The sequence below is a fragment of the Talpa europaea genome, assembly GCF_964194135.1.
Source record: "Talpa europaea genome assembly, chromosome: 4".
Lineage (NCBI taxonomy): Eukaryota > Metazoa > Chordata > Mammalia > Eulipotyphla > Talpidae > Talpa > Talpa europaea.
Window position 1 is genome coordinate 127,809,471 of NC_140070.1, and position 17,945 is coordinate 127,827,415.

At 34.0% G+C, this 17,945-nt stretch overlaps 1 protein-coding gene across 1 annotated transcript in view; it reads right to left on the bottom strand.

The window, feature by feature from the left end:
* Nucleotides 1–2,943: 2,943 nt before the first annotated feature.
* Nucleotides 2,944–17,945, bottom strand: part of SAMSN1 (SAM domain, SH3 domain and nuclear localization signals 1) — a gene marked incomplete at both ends in the record, with an annotated part of 125,865 nt that continues 110,863 nt past the window's right edge. The window contains 3 exon segments of the mRNA XM_084232726.1: nucleotides 2,944–3,146; nucleotides 13,650–13,800; nucleotides 15,958–16,164. Of these exon segments, the coding sequence (XP_084088852.1) occupies nucleotides 2,944–3,146; nucleotides 13,650–13,800; nucleotides 15,958–16,164 (561 nt within the window).

Genomic DNA, 17,945 nt, shown 5'->3' on the forward strand with positions numbered 1-17,945 from the left:
GTGCTCTTGGCATCATTCCCAAAGGTTTTTAAATAGTACTGAGGGGAAACAAGCCAGCAGGGAGACAGCAACTTGGGCTCCCTTGCAAGTCTCTATATGCTTTTTTCTCTGGGCTTTTTTTTGCTGGCTGTTTTCTTGTGGCCTCTTCCTCTTGTTGCCGTAGCTCATCCTCTCATAGCCGTTCTCTGCCGCGGCTTTCTGCTGCCCTTATAGCCTCATCCTCTAGGCTCAGGTGTGCCCACTTACGCATGCCCAAACCATACTCCAGGTGTCCACAGTCAGGCACCCTCCCAAGCGCCTCCTGCATTAACACAATCAGGGTGACAGCCACAAAGGTGATAGCAGGTGATGGCCACAGAGGTGATAGCCACAGAGGTGATAGCAAGTGATAGCCACAGAGGCCAGCAGGGCAGAAGCCTGACCAATCTTCATTTACCCGACACTGTGAAAAACTGAATAAAGAGGAATAGAAAGAAATAGTTCTTTCAAGGTTGTGAGATAGTTGAGGAATTTAGCTCTTCTGTTGCTGTGACTGGGAGAGTAAAGAATGATAGTGGTTAGGGGTCTGACCAGATGATCACACTGGCTTTGTGTTTCTAGATTGATACCTAGTGGGAATCCCAGTCTCCTTCATTTATTTATTCGCTCAATAATGAATAGACTTGGAATATGTATGCTGCCAAGATTTGCCAGATTATCCGATCTCTTGGATCAGACAATCTACATTAGCCTCTCTATTGGATTTAGCTGAGTCTTTCTGTGTAGGAAGATTGTAGAACTGTTCTGAGATACATGATTCTTCTGATTCCAAGGATATCCTATATTAACAAACTAAAGTATGTTGTCACATGGTCAGATAATTTTTATTTCAGTTAAATGGAGTTAATCTTCATACTATGTAATATGATAAATGCATAAATGCTCTAACCAACTGATACGAGTTGCTTTGGGAACACAAAGAGGAAAACACCCAAGGAAGTCAGCGAAGTTTTCACAGAGTGACTTTTGTGACTAGTTTTAAGACAAAAACAGAGGGAGGCTTCTAGATGTAGAAAATATCAGGGGTCACTCCAGGAAAATAAAGAGCTTAAGAAAAGACACAAAGGTAGTAGTAATTCAGGGATTGTTATGACTACAATTCTCTGGTCTGGTTTCATATAGAATGAGAGGTGGGAAAGGAAATATATAACTCACAGGGTAGGTAAAGCACATGGGAAGGATAGAAGAAATTATATACTATACTTTATACTAAAGTATATAAAGACAATGAGGAGACATCCAAAAAATTTCTAGCTGGAAAGTACATGATTTGATTTATATGTATGTTAGAAAAATCTTTCTGGAGGCTGTCTAGTAGGTGGATCAGACTAAGGTAGAGTACTTGTAGAACAGAGGTAGTTGGAAAGCTATTGCACATTTCATACATGAAATCATGAGGGTCCAAAATAAGAGAGCAACCATGGGAATGGATTGAAAACCTTGAATATGAGAGTGTTTCTAGAGGTAGGAGCCATAGGGCTTGATTATTATTGAATCTGCATTGGGAGGATATCTCATACAAAATCTGATTTTATAGAAAAAATTATCATCTGATTTGGATGACTGGCTGAATGTTGTTATTAAAGCAAGAGCTAGGTTGGGAATAAAAAAGAAAAGACAAATTTGTAGTGAAAAATCAAATTCAAGCATTTGGGTATAACACGTTGAAGCTTCCTAGAGTGCTATGGAATGAATTGTGGCCACCCCCCTCCAGTATGTATGTTGAAACTCTAACCTCCAATGTATGAAGATGTGACCTTTGGAGATACAGATGAGGTCATGATGGGACTTAACAAACACTTAGTTCTGTAACACTTAGAGAACTTATCTCTCCCAAGTGAAGAGATGAAATTAGAAGGTGGCAAATCAAGAAAAGACCTCTTTCTAGAATCTAGCCATTCTAACAACTTGATCTGGACTTCTATTCTCCAGAATTGTGGGAAAAGATTCTGTAGTTTAAGACACCCAGACTGTGGCATGTGGTTATGGCAGCCTGAACTGACAAGTACATGGAGGTATTCAGAAATTGAATAATACACATCTGAGATAAAGAGATAGAGGTGATTGATTTGAGAATCATTTATATAGAGAGACATATTGTATATATCAACTGACTACATATATGAATACACGCACACGAATACACACAAACACACAAATATAAAAGTGACATCTAACTATGAAACCATGTCTGGTAGGAGATATTTTATCTAAAGGTCTAATGTGAAAATACCCTAGGAAACATCAACCTGGAAAATACCAAATGTACATGATTATTTTTATTATTTGGATTAAGGTATTTCAAAATTAAAAAAATATTTACATGCTTAAAGAGGAAACATCTGTACAAATTAGTTTTACTAAATCAGAATGGACAATATATTGTCATCTATACTTTTATACCAGATAACAGTAAAGAAGTCCACAAAAAAATTAGCACTTCACTTTGAATCAGTATAAAATTACTACAATATTAACACACTTTCCCAGTAAGCATAAAAATGAATGTAAATGTTGCCTTGACAATTAATTAAATAGACACATGCTCTATTACTGTTCATTCAGTAAAATATACAAATTCAAAGCTGGCAGGTATGAAAAAAAAGATTTTTTTCCACAGAATTTTTCATTTTTCACTTACAGAATACAGTAAAATAAGCTTATTTTATGCATATGTAATACCTACACTTTTTAACATAGGCAAGTGAAATATTAACATATATGACTTTTAAAAATAAATATACATATTTACAATTGGCAATGTTAACAATTATGAAATTGTATGTACAATTATTTAGATGAAAAGATTTTAACTTTAGATTGTTTCTGCAAATACTTTTCTCTCCAAGTTCAAGATGAGTTAGAATAAAATGTTTCTGTGGATGTAGAGTTGAGAATGTGTATTCATTCACTTGTCTCTGTGATAGTAATCTTCTGTACCATATCTGGCAGATTTTCTGACTCCAGATCTTCTTTGCCATTATCTGAATTTTCTAATGAGATATAACAACCAGAGTCTCTTGGACAGTCATCTAACTGGGACTTATTTAAGGAGATGTCTGGACTTAAGGAAAGGGACCCAGATTCATTTTCTTGCTCTTGAATAGCTGTAAATGGAAAAGAGGACATCAATTAAGAAGAGCCAAGAACAATTTTATTCATGCACTCATTCATCTATTTTAACTGTTCCAATTTTGACTTCATTACAATTAGAACTTTCATAAATAAATAATATATTTATTACAAAAGAGATCTTTGCACTCAAATATCCAAGTCGCTGTTCTCTTAAAAGCAGAGTTTACCCTTTTTTGTTCACTTGCAGGTTCATGGAATTCCTGTGAACTGCTTATATAAGTGAAAATCAATATGGACTCTCATTTTACATTAATGATAAGTTGCCAGAGAAAGCAGATTGTATCCACAGTGTGACTGATGCCTTGTCCAAATACTCTTTAAAGTAACATTAGAAAAAGTCATTTGTAGTTTAAAGTACAAATCAAATCAATAGAGATGTTTGTGAACAATTGTAGAATAATGATAATGTGGATTAATGAATAAAATATCACTATAGGGAACAATGTAACAGGAGTTCAATTACTTGGAATTTAACTAACAAAACTTGAAGTATCCAGAATTTTCCTGTTTGCATATAACAGAAAAATGGACACAGAAATCAAGTCGCTTTTAGATAGTAAAACACTGACCTTTCTACTGAACATTTAGTTTATCTTCACCTCAGTCTGAGTTCTGAATAACAGATTGGTTCATATTGGTAATTCTGTCATTAAGCAGTATTTTAGATTAAAAAAAATCTTTTAGGAAAAAAATAATATTGCAGAGGTAACAAAACATATTTCTAAAGAACCTAAGAAGCCATATAAAGTTTGTATATTTTTATTAATCCCTTAGCTTTTGCATTGTCTTTGTTAACATGAAGTTTTCTTTATCTTCTCTGACGTTAGTAGCTGGGTGTTTCTCTGTATTATGAGATAGGTTCCTCAGAAGAGATGGATCTTAGGCAACCATCTCTCATCTTGAACAACATGTCTCGCTTTTCCCCCTTCTAACCTCTGGACTTCCCCATTTTGGATATTTGAATAGCCTCACATTGGAAAAACCCAAACATATGTATTTCAGGGGTGGAGAAGACCTCTGCCTCAGAAACTATACTTTATTCCAATAAGAGAAGAGTAAATGTCAACTTCAAAATCCTGGAAAGAAGAAAATTGTGTGGTTTCTTCAGTAGACTATTGTAATACTAAGTAATATTTCCTTTGGAAATCTATTCTGTATCTTCTATATACATACCCTGATTTTCAAATGCATTTTCTAGGCTACAGATATGTTGCCAACAGGTTTTTAGTCTACTATGTATCCAGTTGTTATCAACCTCTGTTACAAGAGAGAATTGATCCCTGGTGTCCTAAGGTGTCCTTGTATATAATGAACTAACTTCTCTTCCATCTATCTAGAATTGTACTGATTATATACCATCGATGGAGGAATTGAGAAAATAGTCATTTAAATTATTTTCTGTATTCTTTGGGCTAGATGAGAAACACAGGTTGAGAAAGGCCAGAAAAAAATGATACAAAATCATTTTAGTCTACTCATCTTCAACACGATCCTAAAGTTCTTTTATCCTTTTCATCAACGTTTTATTTGCAACAATGAAACTATATTTTTACCATTCTCCTGAATCTTTTCCATGTTTGCCACAACTTTATTTAGCCGTGGAGCAGGTATCAGATATTTTAAATCTAGTGTCTCAGAAGCTTTAAATATAATATTTACTTATAATGAATATTATTTTAAAATTTTGCTACCATATAGCATTTTGTGTTTATTAGTCACAACAATGTTTAGATTTGAGGTAATCTATACACTATTCATTAGTCTTTGCGAATATCATTTGTTTTGTTTCTAAGTCCATCTTTTATGAAAAGGTAGCTCTAAATGGACTTCAGTCTCAGAGGAATAGCTTTCTTTCTTGCCTGTTTTTCTGTTTTATTGCCACTGAAATGAAAGGAGCCATTTCCATGTTCCATCATACAATTGTTTCTTTTGTATGTTTCCTGCCACATCAGCAGAGATCACCACAGTTAGAGTATGACTTCTTTAGTCAGAATGCTTGTGGGGATAAAGCCATATTTCCCCAAATTATATTTGGGCCTATCACTTCATCATAAAGATAAAAGTACTGAGTTACTTCCCTTCAGACACTATCCTAAACAGGACTTTGCATAATAAAAAAGATTTGTTCTTAGGACTGTGTTCTATTTAGGTTGGTTAATAACTGTGGGATTCTCTTAGAGATATAAAACTTAGGCTTAAATAACTCTAAATTCCAAAATTAGCTCTTTTCCTTTCAAAAAAATAAGCACTTCACTTGTTATTTCATTAAAGGCCTCTAAATATCCACCTCAAAGGATAACAAAGTAAATAAGCAATAAATGAAAAACTGACTTTAACAAAGAAATTTAAAACATTAGTGTAAAATTGTATCTGTTTTTATTTCCTCCTGAAGAGTGCCATATCACATTCTCTAAATTCTAGGAATTGGTTTATTTTAAATACAGGTTATTTATTGTAGAAATTTTTCATTTGCAATTTTTATGGAAAAAGGAAATAGTTTCTCAGTATGAAAGTGATGCAGCACAGTAATTTACGGAACAGCAGTCATTTGCTAAATGATTTCCTAGTGAAATGAAAGCGTGACTATGCCTCCTCAAATGCTTCCCACCAGGTTTGCAATAATTTCAGGCAGGTGATCAGCTGGAGCCCCTCAACTGTAACTATAAAAAGAAAAGGCAGATTATTATGTTATATTCTAGAAATAAGAGCTATAGAGCATCAGTTTTTGTACTTGGAGGGTCAAGATTTACCTCTTCTTTTTTTCCCCTTTATCCTAATACTGATGATTTAGGGATTGGCACAAATCTAGGTCTGGTGCTATGGTGGGGTTTTCAAGCAGAGGGGATGGATTCACACTATGTATCCACATTTTCTTTGTAAGTCATTTAGTCCCTTCATGGGGCCATGAAACAGAGTAAAACTAACTGGCCTACCTTGAAATTGAAACTATAACCTTCATCAGTTTTTGCCCCACAGTCCAATCACCTGAGCTAAATAGGCAAGTCACACATTGGAGCAAAAACTGGTTTGCCTCCAAAAGTACAGACTTAGCATAAATATTTGTGGATATCTTTTTTATACAAAAATGCTTCTGATAATGTATTAAGTTAAAAATTCAGTACATACAATTTATATATTCTGTTATTAAAATTATGTGAAATCATACACATATGCATATAATTCACCAATGAAAATGCTAAAATTATAGATCAATTTTCTCCATACTTCTCGAATCATCTACACTATTTTATATTTTAACAAAAAGTTTAAATGTTACATTTTTTCAATAAAGCCATGAAGACTATAGATTTTCAAATTTATGAGTCTATTGGAAGATCATTAAATAATTTGTAAAAGGGTCTGTCATTCATGCCAGCTAACAGCATGTATAATAGGAGGCCCGGAATGCAGCCTTAAACAATTTTGTACTCTATATAATGAAAAAAAAATTCGTTAAGAAAAAAATTTAGCAACTTGTGTATCATGAAGAACTAATTTAAATATTAAAATATTTTATTTCTGACCAAAATTATTTTTTACAAATCGTATAAAACCCATGGTTCAAAGTTGTAAGGTAGTCATCCATGAAGAAAAAAGTGGCATGATGATTAAAACACAAGACAACTGATGTAATTATTCATAAAATAATTACATTGGAACTGTGACATTTAATTAATTAACTACAAGCAATCTCAATTACACTAAAAGTGAAACATGGTTTAAGGAAGTCCAACTAGATCCTAATTCTGGGGAAAAGTTTTCAACCTCTAAGGAGTGAAATCTGGTCTATATTCACATATTAGAAAGTTAAGGATATAATAAAAATATAAACTACTTGTTTTTGCTGATTTTCTCATGTTTATTATCTCAAATGGTCCAGATTTGACTTTACTCCCTTCTTTACCTTAAGTATGAAACCTCTGTTTCTTTGGACCAAGTGCTAAAAATGTACGCAGCCTAGGAGTTTTAGGAAAATGCCGTGAATCAAAGTGCTCAATAATTTTTAAAAAGACTGCGATATTTAGATTAATTAAGGGAAATATGTACTAAAGAAGATCAAATGAGGAATTTTGTTGAAATTCAAATGAAGATACTTCTCAGTTCTTTGAATTATCCCCCTGGTGCTCTTTAACCTGGGGCCATGCATACTAGGGATATGCATCTTGGAATGGCTCAAAACCTAAACCTCACATTGTGGCCCCAATTGAATTACTCCATCCTCAAGCCCAGGAAGCCTCCAGATAGTTATGGCTATATTTATTTGTCCAGAGGCAGAACTCTGCCAAGGAAGAACATTTAGTGGACTATATACAACAGCTCTTAGTTATATGTGATTTCATTTTAAGTACAGACTTAAACTAACCGAACAATGTACTTTTCTAATTATGGTGAATATTTGGAATTTATTTCATTTGAATACTAACTCATTTTGGAAAAACAGCAACAAATGAAAAACAGAAATCCCTTCACAGCAAACCAGCCAGTTACTATTGTGTTCATGAAGTCATATGATAGAGAATTGAAATGACTCTCCCTCTGTTCCCGTATTTCTGTTTGCCTCCTAGCATTACAGTTTACCTTCTAATGAGATGTGAGCTGGGTAGTAAATGTTTTCATTCACACCCACAGGACCCTTCAGTTTCACCATTCTAGCTGCTCTGGGCAGGGCACACACACTCACTCAAGATCAGAGTCATGTTGTACCAATCTGTACAACACGATTACACAGACTGATTGGAAGAGGAATACATAGACCAATCACTGCTCTTTTAGCCAACAACATGCCCCGCCCCATGGGAAGCTTTGGTCCCAGGAAATATTTACCTTAAATTGAGTTGTTTTCATACTGGACTGACTATTTTGATAATGATCAAATGAGACTAAAAGCACTAGCATTATGTATAGCTTAATTAGGAAACTTGGGAAATCAATTTCACATTCCTTATAGTTTAAATTAATTCTGTTTACTTGATATGGTGAAAAAGTAGCCTAATTTATTATTATTTGACAAAAATGGTATTGTCTTGAATTTTATTGATCTATAGTTTGCGTTTATGATTTAATATGTTTTGGACATATTTTCATGTCAATGTACATTTCATCCTCTTAACCCCTTCATGCTATTTTGTTGTATGTATATACCCTTATTTATTTAAGAACTTAATTATTGATGAAAATTCACCTTATATTAATTTTAACTAATTTTAGTTAAAACTAGTTTTCATTTAACTAAAACCACTAATAGTATAGCTAGTATTTTTATGCATTTGGATATTGAAGTTAATACATTTATATTGCAATAGAAATGGGATTTCTAGATACAGAATTATGCACATTTTAAACTTTGATCGTTTTTACATTATCATCCTCTAGAAATATACTTATTTACATTCTTTCATACATAGTAATCATATACATAAAATGAATCTTGATGATGCACACCAACACCTACCTCCCTGCTGCAAAGACTTTTATATACTAGGTGAGATTGTGAGAGATTTTGTTTTATAACCAAAGAAAAGCCTTGCTAACTATTTGCAAATCTGTTTCCTCCCTCATTCAACATTTATTCACTATATAAGCATTGGTTAATTGTCCATTCAAAACAAAGAGTAGAACTAGGAGTTTTGGGAAGGCATGTGGTAAAAGAGGACACAATTTTTTCTTGGCCAGGGTAATATTGACAGTAGCACCATGTAGAACAAGTACAGTGTGCCCTCCATGTACAGCAGTACAGGTTTCTTCAGTGACTGAGATGAAAATCTCTGAACTCTCTTCTCTAGGAAATGTTCTCTAGTAGAAGAGTAAAATCTATTTCATTTTATTTTTTGTTGGAATTATCTATGACATTTAAAAAATGAAATTTTAGTGTAAAACAAAAAATCTGAAAAAATTAAATTGCAAAAATTAAATTGCATAAAATAGCTATGATTAGAAATACATATTTTAATGTATTTATAAATACATAAAAGTAAAATGTCTGTGCTGTCTCTGTTCTATATATGTGGATGGTTAGGTTATCTTTTCTTAAGAGCTGCACATTTCTTGAATCTCAATTCAAATCATATGGCAAGTGGATTGGAAACACCAGGAATGCATGTTAGGGGTGAGGGCACCAGGCAACTCTGGCACGCTGTCAGGCCAACTGCTGGACTGCTGCTTGGCATAACTACAAATCTCGCCTGCTGGCAGCTCGTGTTCCAGACTCCTGGCTGGGCCTTGCCATTTGCCCTGCATCGTTTTGGGCAGGTAGGCAGGCAGGAAGGCACAACTGGGGATAGTTGAGCAATGAGGGTTGCTGTGACCACAGCTGGTGCAGACAGCCTGGCACACAGTTCTCTTTCCCACTTCCTTCTCTTTGAGCACTGCAACCAAAGGTGGCAGGTACTTAAAAATATTATATGCAGATTCTAGCACAGTTTGCTTATTCAGTTACTAATTTTTTTTAAATTTAAAATTTAATTATCCCTGTGTTACTGGGAAAATAAGGTATTTCCATTTTCTCCAAGGGCAATAGTATACATTCTAATGGGTGCAATTTTAAGATGCAATTCTAAATGTGGGGAAAATGTTATAAGTGCGGATAAAGACAAAATATTTAATATAAACAGGAGTTAACTCTTAAGAGGCATTTCTCAGCAAGGTAAAGGGGTCTTCAAGGTTGTATTTATGGCGCATGTACACACACACACACACACACACGCACACACGTTTTTCTAGTCTCTTTCTTATTGCTGGGTATACTTACTTGAAGTAACAAACCAGTTTTAAATTCAGATGATAAATAAAGAAATTCTAATGTGCACAAAATAAACAGATTTTGCAGTTTTGCTCCTTCAAGAGCCAAGTCTCACTCCAATTTTTCTTTCCTTCTAACCTCATCTAGATTCCCAGTTGAGGGAGCCAATGACCTAATTCTACTGAGTTCTATTGCAACACAGGGACAAATTCAGATTATCTCTGTAGTGGTCTTGCTGGGATTGCAGGTCCCCAAAGTCACCCTCCTCCTCCAGAGGTAATCCTGTGGTCAGCTCTAATGCCACTTGCCATCCCTTCTGTCATTTTGTCGGAGAGGTGTCTTTACCTCTTTTCAAGCAGTGACCTAGAAAGTTTAATCCAGTTATGTTTTCAGGGTTAGAGTGGTACAATTCTATCTATCTTAGCCTAAGAGAAAAAGCAAAATTGTTTGCCCTAATTCATAGATTTCTGTTTTTGTTTCTGTTTCATTCCCCATCTTCTTGCTCCCTCTAGAATTATTAAAGGCTAATTTGGGGCTTCGAGTCTTTTGGCCGTTATTTCAGTTTTAATTCTTGTCCTCCAGACGGGTGCCCATTTTGAATTACTAGCAAAGCCAGACTTCCAAATTCCTAACCAAAGAAACAATGCAGTTCTAAATTATTTACATTCTCCAAACTGATATTAAAATATACATGTCAAAAAGATGCATCAAAGTTTATTAAAATAAAATGCATACCTAAAATCCTGGTCAATTTTCATTGACCACACACACACACACAGCGCTAACTATTTTTAACCTAAAACGTAACATCTATTTGTTTTTAATAATGTCTCAGTTTTCTATAACCAGATATTCCAGGTCTTTATCATTCAGGGTACATGAAGGTTGTGCATTTAATCTTTAGCATGGGTTGTAGAAGATATGATTCACAGAGTAGAGAATAGATAAATATAAGCATGCAGCAGCATGGTGCCGAATCATCAGAACTCACCATCTTATCAACAAATAGAAGTCATTCTTCTTTATTTCTTGAGCAAAGCAGTTTCATATAAGATAAATAGCTTTCAGTCAGAAAAGCCTAACATGCAATATGCATCTTTTTGACATGTATATTCTAATACTACTTTAGACTGTAAGATTAAAATAAGAAAAATCTCTGGGTTGTGTGTTGATAACAAACACTGGTTGAATCTGTATTTTTTCCATTTTTCATCTTCCATAATTTGGCTTGGTGTGTGTATGTTTGTACATTTTACCAGCTATTATTAGATGATCAACTTCTAGTGACCTTCAAGTATTGTTTTCTGAAGTTTCATGAAGGGAAATAATTGGGGATTTACACTTTACTTTTTATATCAAACATTGGAAGCCACATCATACTTTGGAGATAGTATTTTGTTTACAGAAGCCGGGGTACAGTAGAATGTGCTTCTAACAGATTTTGGAGACTGAGTTCTAGATATGTGACCTTTAGAAAGTCACTTAGCTATTCTAGTTTTAGGTTCCCCAACTTGCAAAGGAAGACTGGAAGAATTTGTTCAGATGATTTTTAAAATCGCATCTAACTCTAATATGATATTGTTTGTGAATCGCTGTTGTGTTAACATAAGTGATGGATGATGAGGGAGGTGAAAAGAAATTAAGTGGCTATCTTAAGTGGTCGACACCTTAGGTGATGGACAGATCTTTCCTCTGTCCATGCTGAGCTCTGCTTTATAACTGAAAACCTATTTACTGAGATTTCCTTCTATTCACATACCCTGTTGCAATGCAGGGAGTCATGATATTACAAGATTTTTGTTCTCACTTAAATATTAGCTTCCACCTTCTGCAATGGAAAACTGAACTGACACTTTTAAGGAAACTGATAAAGCAGTAGAAAAACTTCGATTTTCAAATTGCTCTTTTTATATTTATCAGTTTTCATGTGTGGAAGAAACTTTTGTAACAGACTGTCTTTGATTTAGAACCCAGTTTTGTGACTTATCTAACAGTTTGACTTGTTTGAAATTCTTCTCTGAAATATGTCTTCATCTGTAAAATGGGCAAAATACGTACATAATGGTATTGTACAGAACAGTAAATTGCAAGTATTCAGAAAAAATCAATCTCACTCTTCTTCTACCTACTTTAGTGTTAAATTATTTTGGAGAGTATTGACTATGATACTGAACATTATAAGTTACAAGAAATTTATAGAATCTAATACTTAGCCCAAGATTGCTAGTGAGTAGCCCTGTTTTGAAATGTTAAGCTGTGAAAGAAATTGTCTCATTAAAATGAAAGAAATTTCTGCATTTGTGTATACTGATCAGTTTTGTTTTGGCTGGTACAGTTAAGTAAATTGGCTAGTTTGAACTTTGTCTGCCTCTGTATTGCTCTCTCCCTTTTTTTACATCTCTTAATCTCTGCAGTTTCAAAGAATGCATATAAACACTTGGCCTAAATGAACTTAGCTATGCAGGTACCAGTTTAGTTATGCACATGACAGTTCTTTGAAAAGAATGAAGATCTATGCAAAATCAAGACAGTAAGTAAGAATAAAGTGAGGTGCAACTTTTATAAAAGTAAATTAATTCCTACTGCATAAAAGGACAGTGTATGATAAACATGTGCTTTGTAACTCTGTCCATTTTGTGGGATTGCATATAAGGAAGTCCATGAAGGAACAGTCAGGAGACCTTCCTCCTAAATACCATCAGTGTCTTTTCTCTCCATCTGGGCTGTTACGTGTAGTGTTAGCATCACGAACACTGGCCCTCGCTCACCAATTTCCGAGATACATGAGCTTGGACAAGTTATTGTCTCATTTTGTCATTATTAAAGTGGGGACAGTACCACCTAACTCAGATTTGTGGAGAGCACTAAAGAAGATAATAAATGTAAAGACCTTGGATCAAAGTTTTATTCTGAGAGCATGTTTAAAAAATGTGTTAGTGATTAATATTACTTTTGAAAAAGACGGTTGGATTAGATCATCTAAGTTCTTTCCCATTTTTAAAATTAGATATTCCTCCCTTTTTATCCTAACCACATAAAATACTCCTTGCAGAGTTTTGCATGCCCTGAACCTAGGTTTTTGGAAGCCTGACCAGATTTAGTAAGATGAGTGTTCATATTGGGCAATTGTAAAAACAAAAACGATTCTATCTTTACAAACCCAGTTGGCATAGCCAGTATCCTGCCATAAGTGAATCTGCGTGTATTACTCCATCTGCAGTTCATACTTACAAAGACAGAGAACTATCTCAGATAATGAAAGTGAATGTTGAATATTTTTGCAAGCTATTATAACATTTTGAGAGAATACTATAAACACGTACAAGATGTGCCTATATGGTAATGAAATAAATTTTCTGTGTGGTGCAAAGGCTCATTAGCTCAGAGCCATGCTCTGTGTTATTCTACAGAAGTCGCATATGACATTTCTCACTAATGACTCATGCTGTCACTAAATATTTGTCTCTAACTCCCTCAGTCTTTGGGATTGCAGGCATCCACTTGTGTGTAAATTAATAGCTCTGTAGAATCTAAATGAGTTACCAGAAAAGTCCTTTCATTTTCTGAGTACAGTAAGGAAAAAAGGTCAAATCTATAGCTAGTTGTTGTTTCCAAAGGAAGTAATAATTTATTATGAGTCTCAGTAAGTAAAACTGAGGCTTTGTTTTTAATAACTTTACTGTTTACACGAATCTGTGATTATTAGTCAGGAAGAGTATGTACACACACTACTTACTTTCTTCATCAAGGAGATTTTCAGCAGCTGATAGTAACCTCATCCTGTCTTCTGGGTTTTTAATGTTTAATTCAATGAGATGACTCTCTTTTATATCTTTTAAATCTTCTAGGCTCTCATAACCATTTAGCAAAAGTGTTGAAGTATATTCCTGTGGAGGAGAAAAAATATGTATAATATAAGTTACTAGATTCAAATAATTTATTTTTAGCTTTCTTTAGATTTAAAGAAAGTGGTAAAGCATATGAAAACCAAAAGTGCCCACAGTGCTTTACTTCACTTTAGTTTACTGCTACTAGTTTTTCACATGTGAACTTTAGGACTTATTTAAAAGGATGTGTTGTAGAATTCTGACCTTCTGGAAGGACAAATGTAAGAAAGAAATAATTACTTTAAGTTATACAATGGTAAATTAGGGATCAATTTAATAACTTGATTATTCATCCTTTTTGGCACATTTTCACTTCTCAGATAGCTAAATTGACAAAACTAGCATGTCCTTCAATGTATCAATAAAATGTCTCTAGTAGTATAATTAGAGTAATATTTTTGAATCATCTTGTTTGCTTGATTGCAAAGCATCTACCCTCATTTACTTCTTGGGGTAGGTAAGAGATTAATTTGAAAAAGACAACTCTAACCAAAAAAGTAGATAGCATTTTGGTTGAAAAGCATTATATAATTAACCTAAGGAATTCTGGACTTCCTGTTTAATTAAAAGCTTTTGTTAAGTATAAAAGCACTGAAAGAATTGTTTCCTTTTATCAACATGATATTTTGTCTATCATTTCCTTTAATATATATTAATTTAAAATTCATAGGCTTCAGACTTTGTCTATATATTTTTATGTAACCTTTGTTCTAGCAGAATAAAAACGCAAAATGAAGTTGAATGATTTCGACTTTCTAAAAGATTTCCATTTTACTTAATTATAATTTCAATATACTTATTTTAAATATTTAACGTGTTGAATAAGAGAAAGTATAAAAGTTTTAAGTAAGCAGGAAGAATTATTCCAGACCTTTAAAAAAAGAGAGAATAGCATTTATTTAAAAAAAATATATATCCTAGAAGGAGTACTGAATTAAAACATAGAAAACCAAAGTTCCCATCTTCGTGTCAACATTTAACTAAGCATTCTTGAGTAAGTTATTTCACTTCCTTAATTCCTGATTTTCTCACAGGTAGCAAACAAGTAACAAAGGCAGTATTCAAACTTACACTTCCTCCAAGGACTACCCCATTTGCGGGGCACCAAAAGTAAAATGGGAGGGCCTTGATAGTGTGTCTCCAGACAAGAATATAACTGCATCATTCAGGAAAAACAATTAAGGAAGGTTTAATTGTCTTTTGCCTTGATGAATTATTGAAAACTATCAAAGCGCTGCTGTGGCTGTTAATTTTAGAAATAGATTCCAAACAGTAAATTGAGTGATGGTGAGTATATAGAATGTATATTCCATATAATAAGGTAGATATTTCATAAAAAGTTTCACTAATATAACAAGAAAATAACTGTATTATAAATATAGGCAACATGGTTTCCTTAACACAACATTATGGGGGCTTAATGATTAGTGTTTTCTAACAAATTACTTTTAAACTGTTATATTTAGTTATCTTCTCTTGACTTCCTCTGTAGAAAATACAATTTTTCCTTTTGATTCTCTATCTTTTACTCTTTACCTTTATTATTCACACTCTCTTTATTATTCTCATTTACATGTTTTCTCTGGGCCCTTTAGTCTCCTATGTATTTTTCATTTGTCACTGCACTTTCTCAACATTAATCTCTACTGCACCATTTAACTACCATTAGAGCTTAGTCCAAGAGATGTTATATCATGACTTATTCTTGCATAATGAAAGAAATAAAGGAGAAATAAGAGCTGTTCTTGGAAAAAAGATTTTCCTTCTATGTAAGTTGTGTGTGTGTTTTTAAAGATTTATTTATTTATGCATACAAGAACTGGGGTACAGGCCAGAGGTGTGGAAGGGGGGTGAGAGGATTCACCAGAGACAGAGTGGGGAACAGAACAGGCAGACTGACTCAAAATACACTGCTGAGGGGAGCAGCGGGTGAGACAGGAGAGGTCTCCTGCACCATGTGGGTAGCTCCCTGGCTGGGGATAGAACTTGTGCTACAGTTGCTGCAGACTGCTTCATAGGTTGCATCTTAACTTCTTGTGCCACCAGGGAGGCCCAAGTTGTGTGTTTTTTAAACAACATTATCTAAACACTGCTCTACTTTCCTCAACTATTCCATATGCAGGCCACCAAAATCAAACAGGCCACAGTCTTGCTAACCTGAAGGTGAATCCTCTCCAGGAACTCCTGCAGAGTCTTGGGTTTTTCCTTTTCATTCCTTCCTTTTGTCTTTATTTTCTTGGGGGCTGCTTCCTCTTCTGAGATGACATCCACATATATAAATTTGAAGTTTCCCACCTTATTGTTCAACATTCCAGTCCACATGCCCATTGGTGTTTTGCATATAATGTCTATGATGTCTCCTTTCTAAGGACAAAGAAATAGATAAATCAGATTTCTGAGAAAACTGATGCTGTAACAACTGGTAAAGAAAATGGAATCAGAAAATTAGAAAAATGGGATTATACCATTAGAATGATGGGATTATACTAAAGGGGTTCAGAAATAACAGAAATCAATCTAAGAGGAAATTTAAGAGTTCAAGGAAGTATTTGATAGTAATAGTTAATAATTTGCTTGAAGAAAAGTTCCTACATGCATTTGATGACATGTTTATGTTTTTGGGATCATAATTAACTCGTCAGCTTGTCCTTGTGGGATACATTGTAATTTACAAATCACATTTGTGTCTTAACATACATATGTGAGGTGTCATTATTACTCTAAATCTATAATATTACTCTAACTCTATAATATCCTTTTCATTCATTTTGTCAGACCAATATATATGTAGCAAAGCTCAAGCCATCACTTCTGGAGGGGTATCAAAATGAGGAAGGTAAAGAAAGAGAATTTTGTGCCTTTATCCCTGCTCCAGTTCATCTGCAAATCCACCTATAGTATAAAACAAACCCATTTAAACTACTGCATCCATCTAAAATAGTAAAATATACACATTAAATATGTAACATAGATATGTTTGCACTAAGTATAAATTATGATACTTAATTTTTATTCTAGAGGATATAAAACTTAAGTTGAGGTCCACAACAAAGTCTGGATTGAACTATGATTGAAACCAGTATGATGGACAAACCAGTTGTTTTTTTCTTAATTCATACCTGAGAATTGTTAGCTAAAAGTTTCCACTTGTGGAAAGAGGGGAAAATCCTACAGGGGTATTTCTTTTGTAAAGAAAATTGATTTCTGTGCAATTATGGTATGTTTAAGAGTCATAGTTACTCCATTGCTACTTACAGCTTTATACTCCAAAGAGGACATTACAGATTCTAGTATTTTTACTGTTTTTAGGGATCTACATGCAAACAAACAAAGCATTAATCTCATACTAAAAATAATTTTATCTGCTGCTTTGTGAATATATATTTTTCCATGGGAAACACAAATTGTATCTCTAATAATAGAATTCTATATGACTAAAAGATCGTATTATTTGTGATCAGCTTGTCTTAGCCAGTGAGTTGTTTATCTAGTTCTTACTTCCTTTAACTACAGGGAATCAAAACTTAGGCTAGATGTAATCAACAAAACAGACTTAGAAAATCCCCAGACACTCAAAGGGAAATTTTAAAATATGGTAGCAATCTGTGGCATCCTTTCGACTATCCTTTAATTATAAAAGTATATAATCCAAGAAAACCCACTGGTCATTTTGCAAGATCCACTTTCATTTTGCATAAGACCCTTGATAGGAACAATAGTATTTAATCCTTAGTGGTAACGGTGGGATTCTTACTGTGTCCTGAAGAGTTCCAAAAACATTTCCTGAGGCAGCTCCAGTGATAGTGCCTGGGCATGGCAGTATGGGTAGGAAAGTAAAGATGTGTTGTTTTTTTATACTTCCCTCTTCCCATAACAGTTAATTGTCTTCAAGCATTCTTCCCCAAAGACTTGAACTTAGACCAGATTATTTCATAGAAATGAGTAAGGAGCTGGCTGTGAGGAAGAATGTTTTCCTCAACCTCCAGCTGAGCCTACTCTGATTTGAAGGGATAAATGGAAGACTTGAGTACCTTGAATATTAAATAATATCAGTACTTTATGACATAATAATTTTTATTAACACTGGTTGCTGTTGACATTATAGAAAAATGATAATTTATGCCCTTTTAGCTATAGCTCTTTAT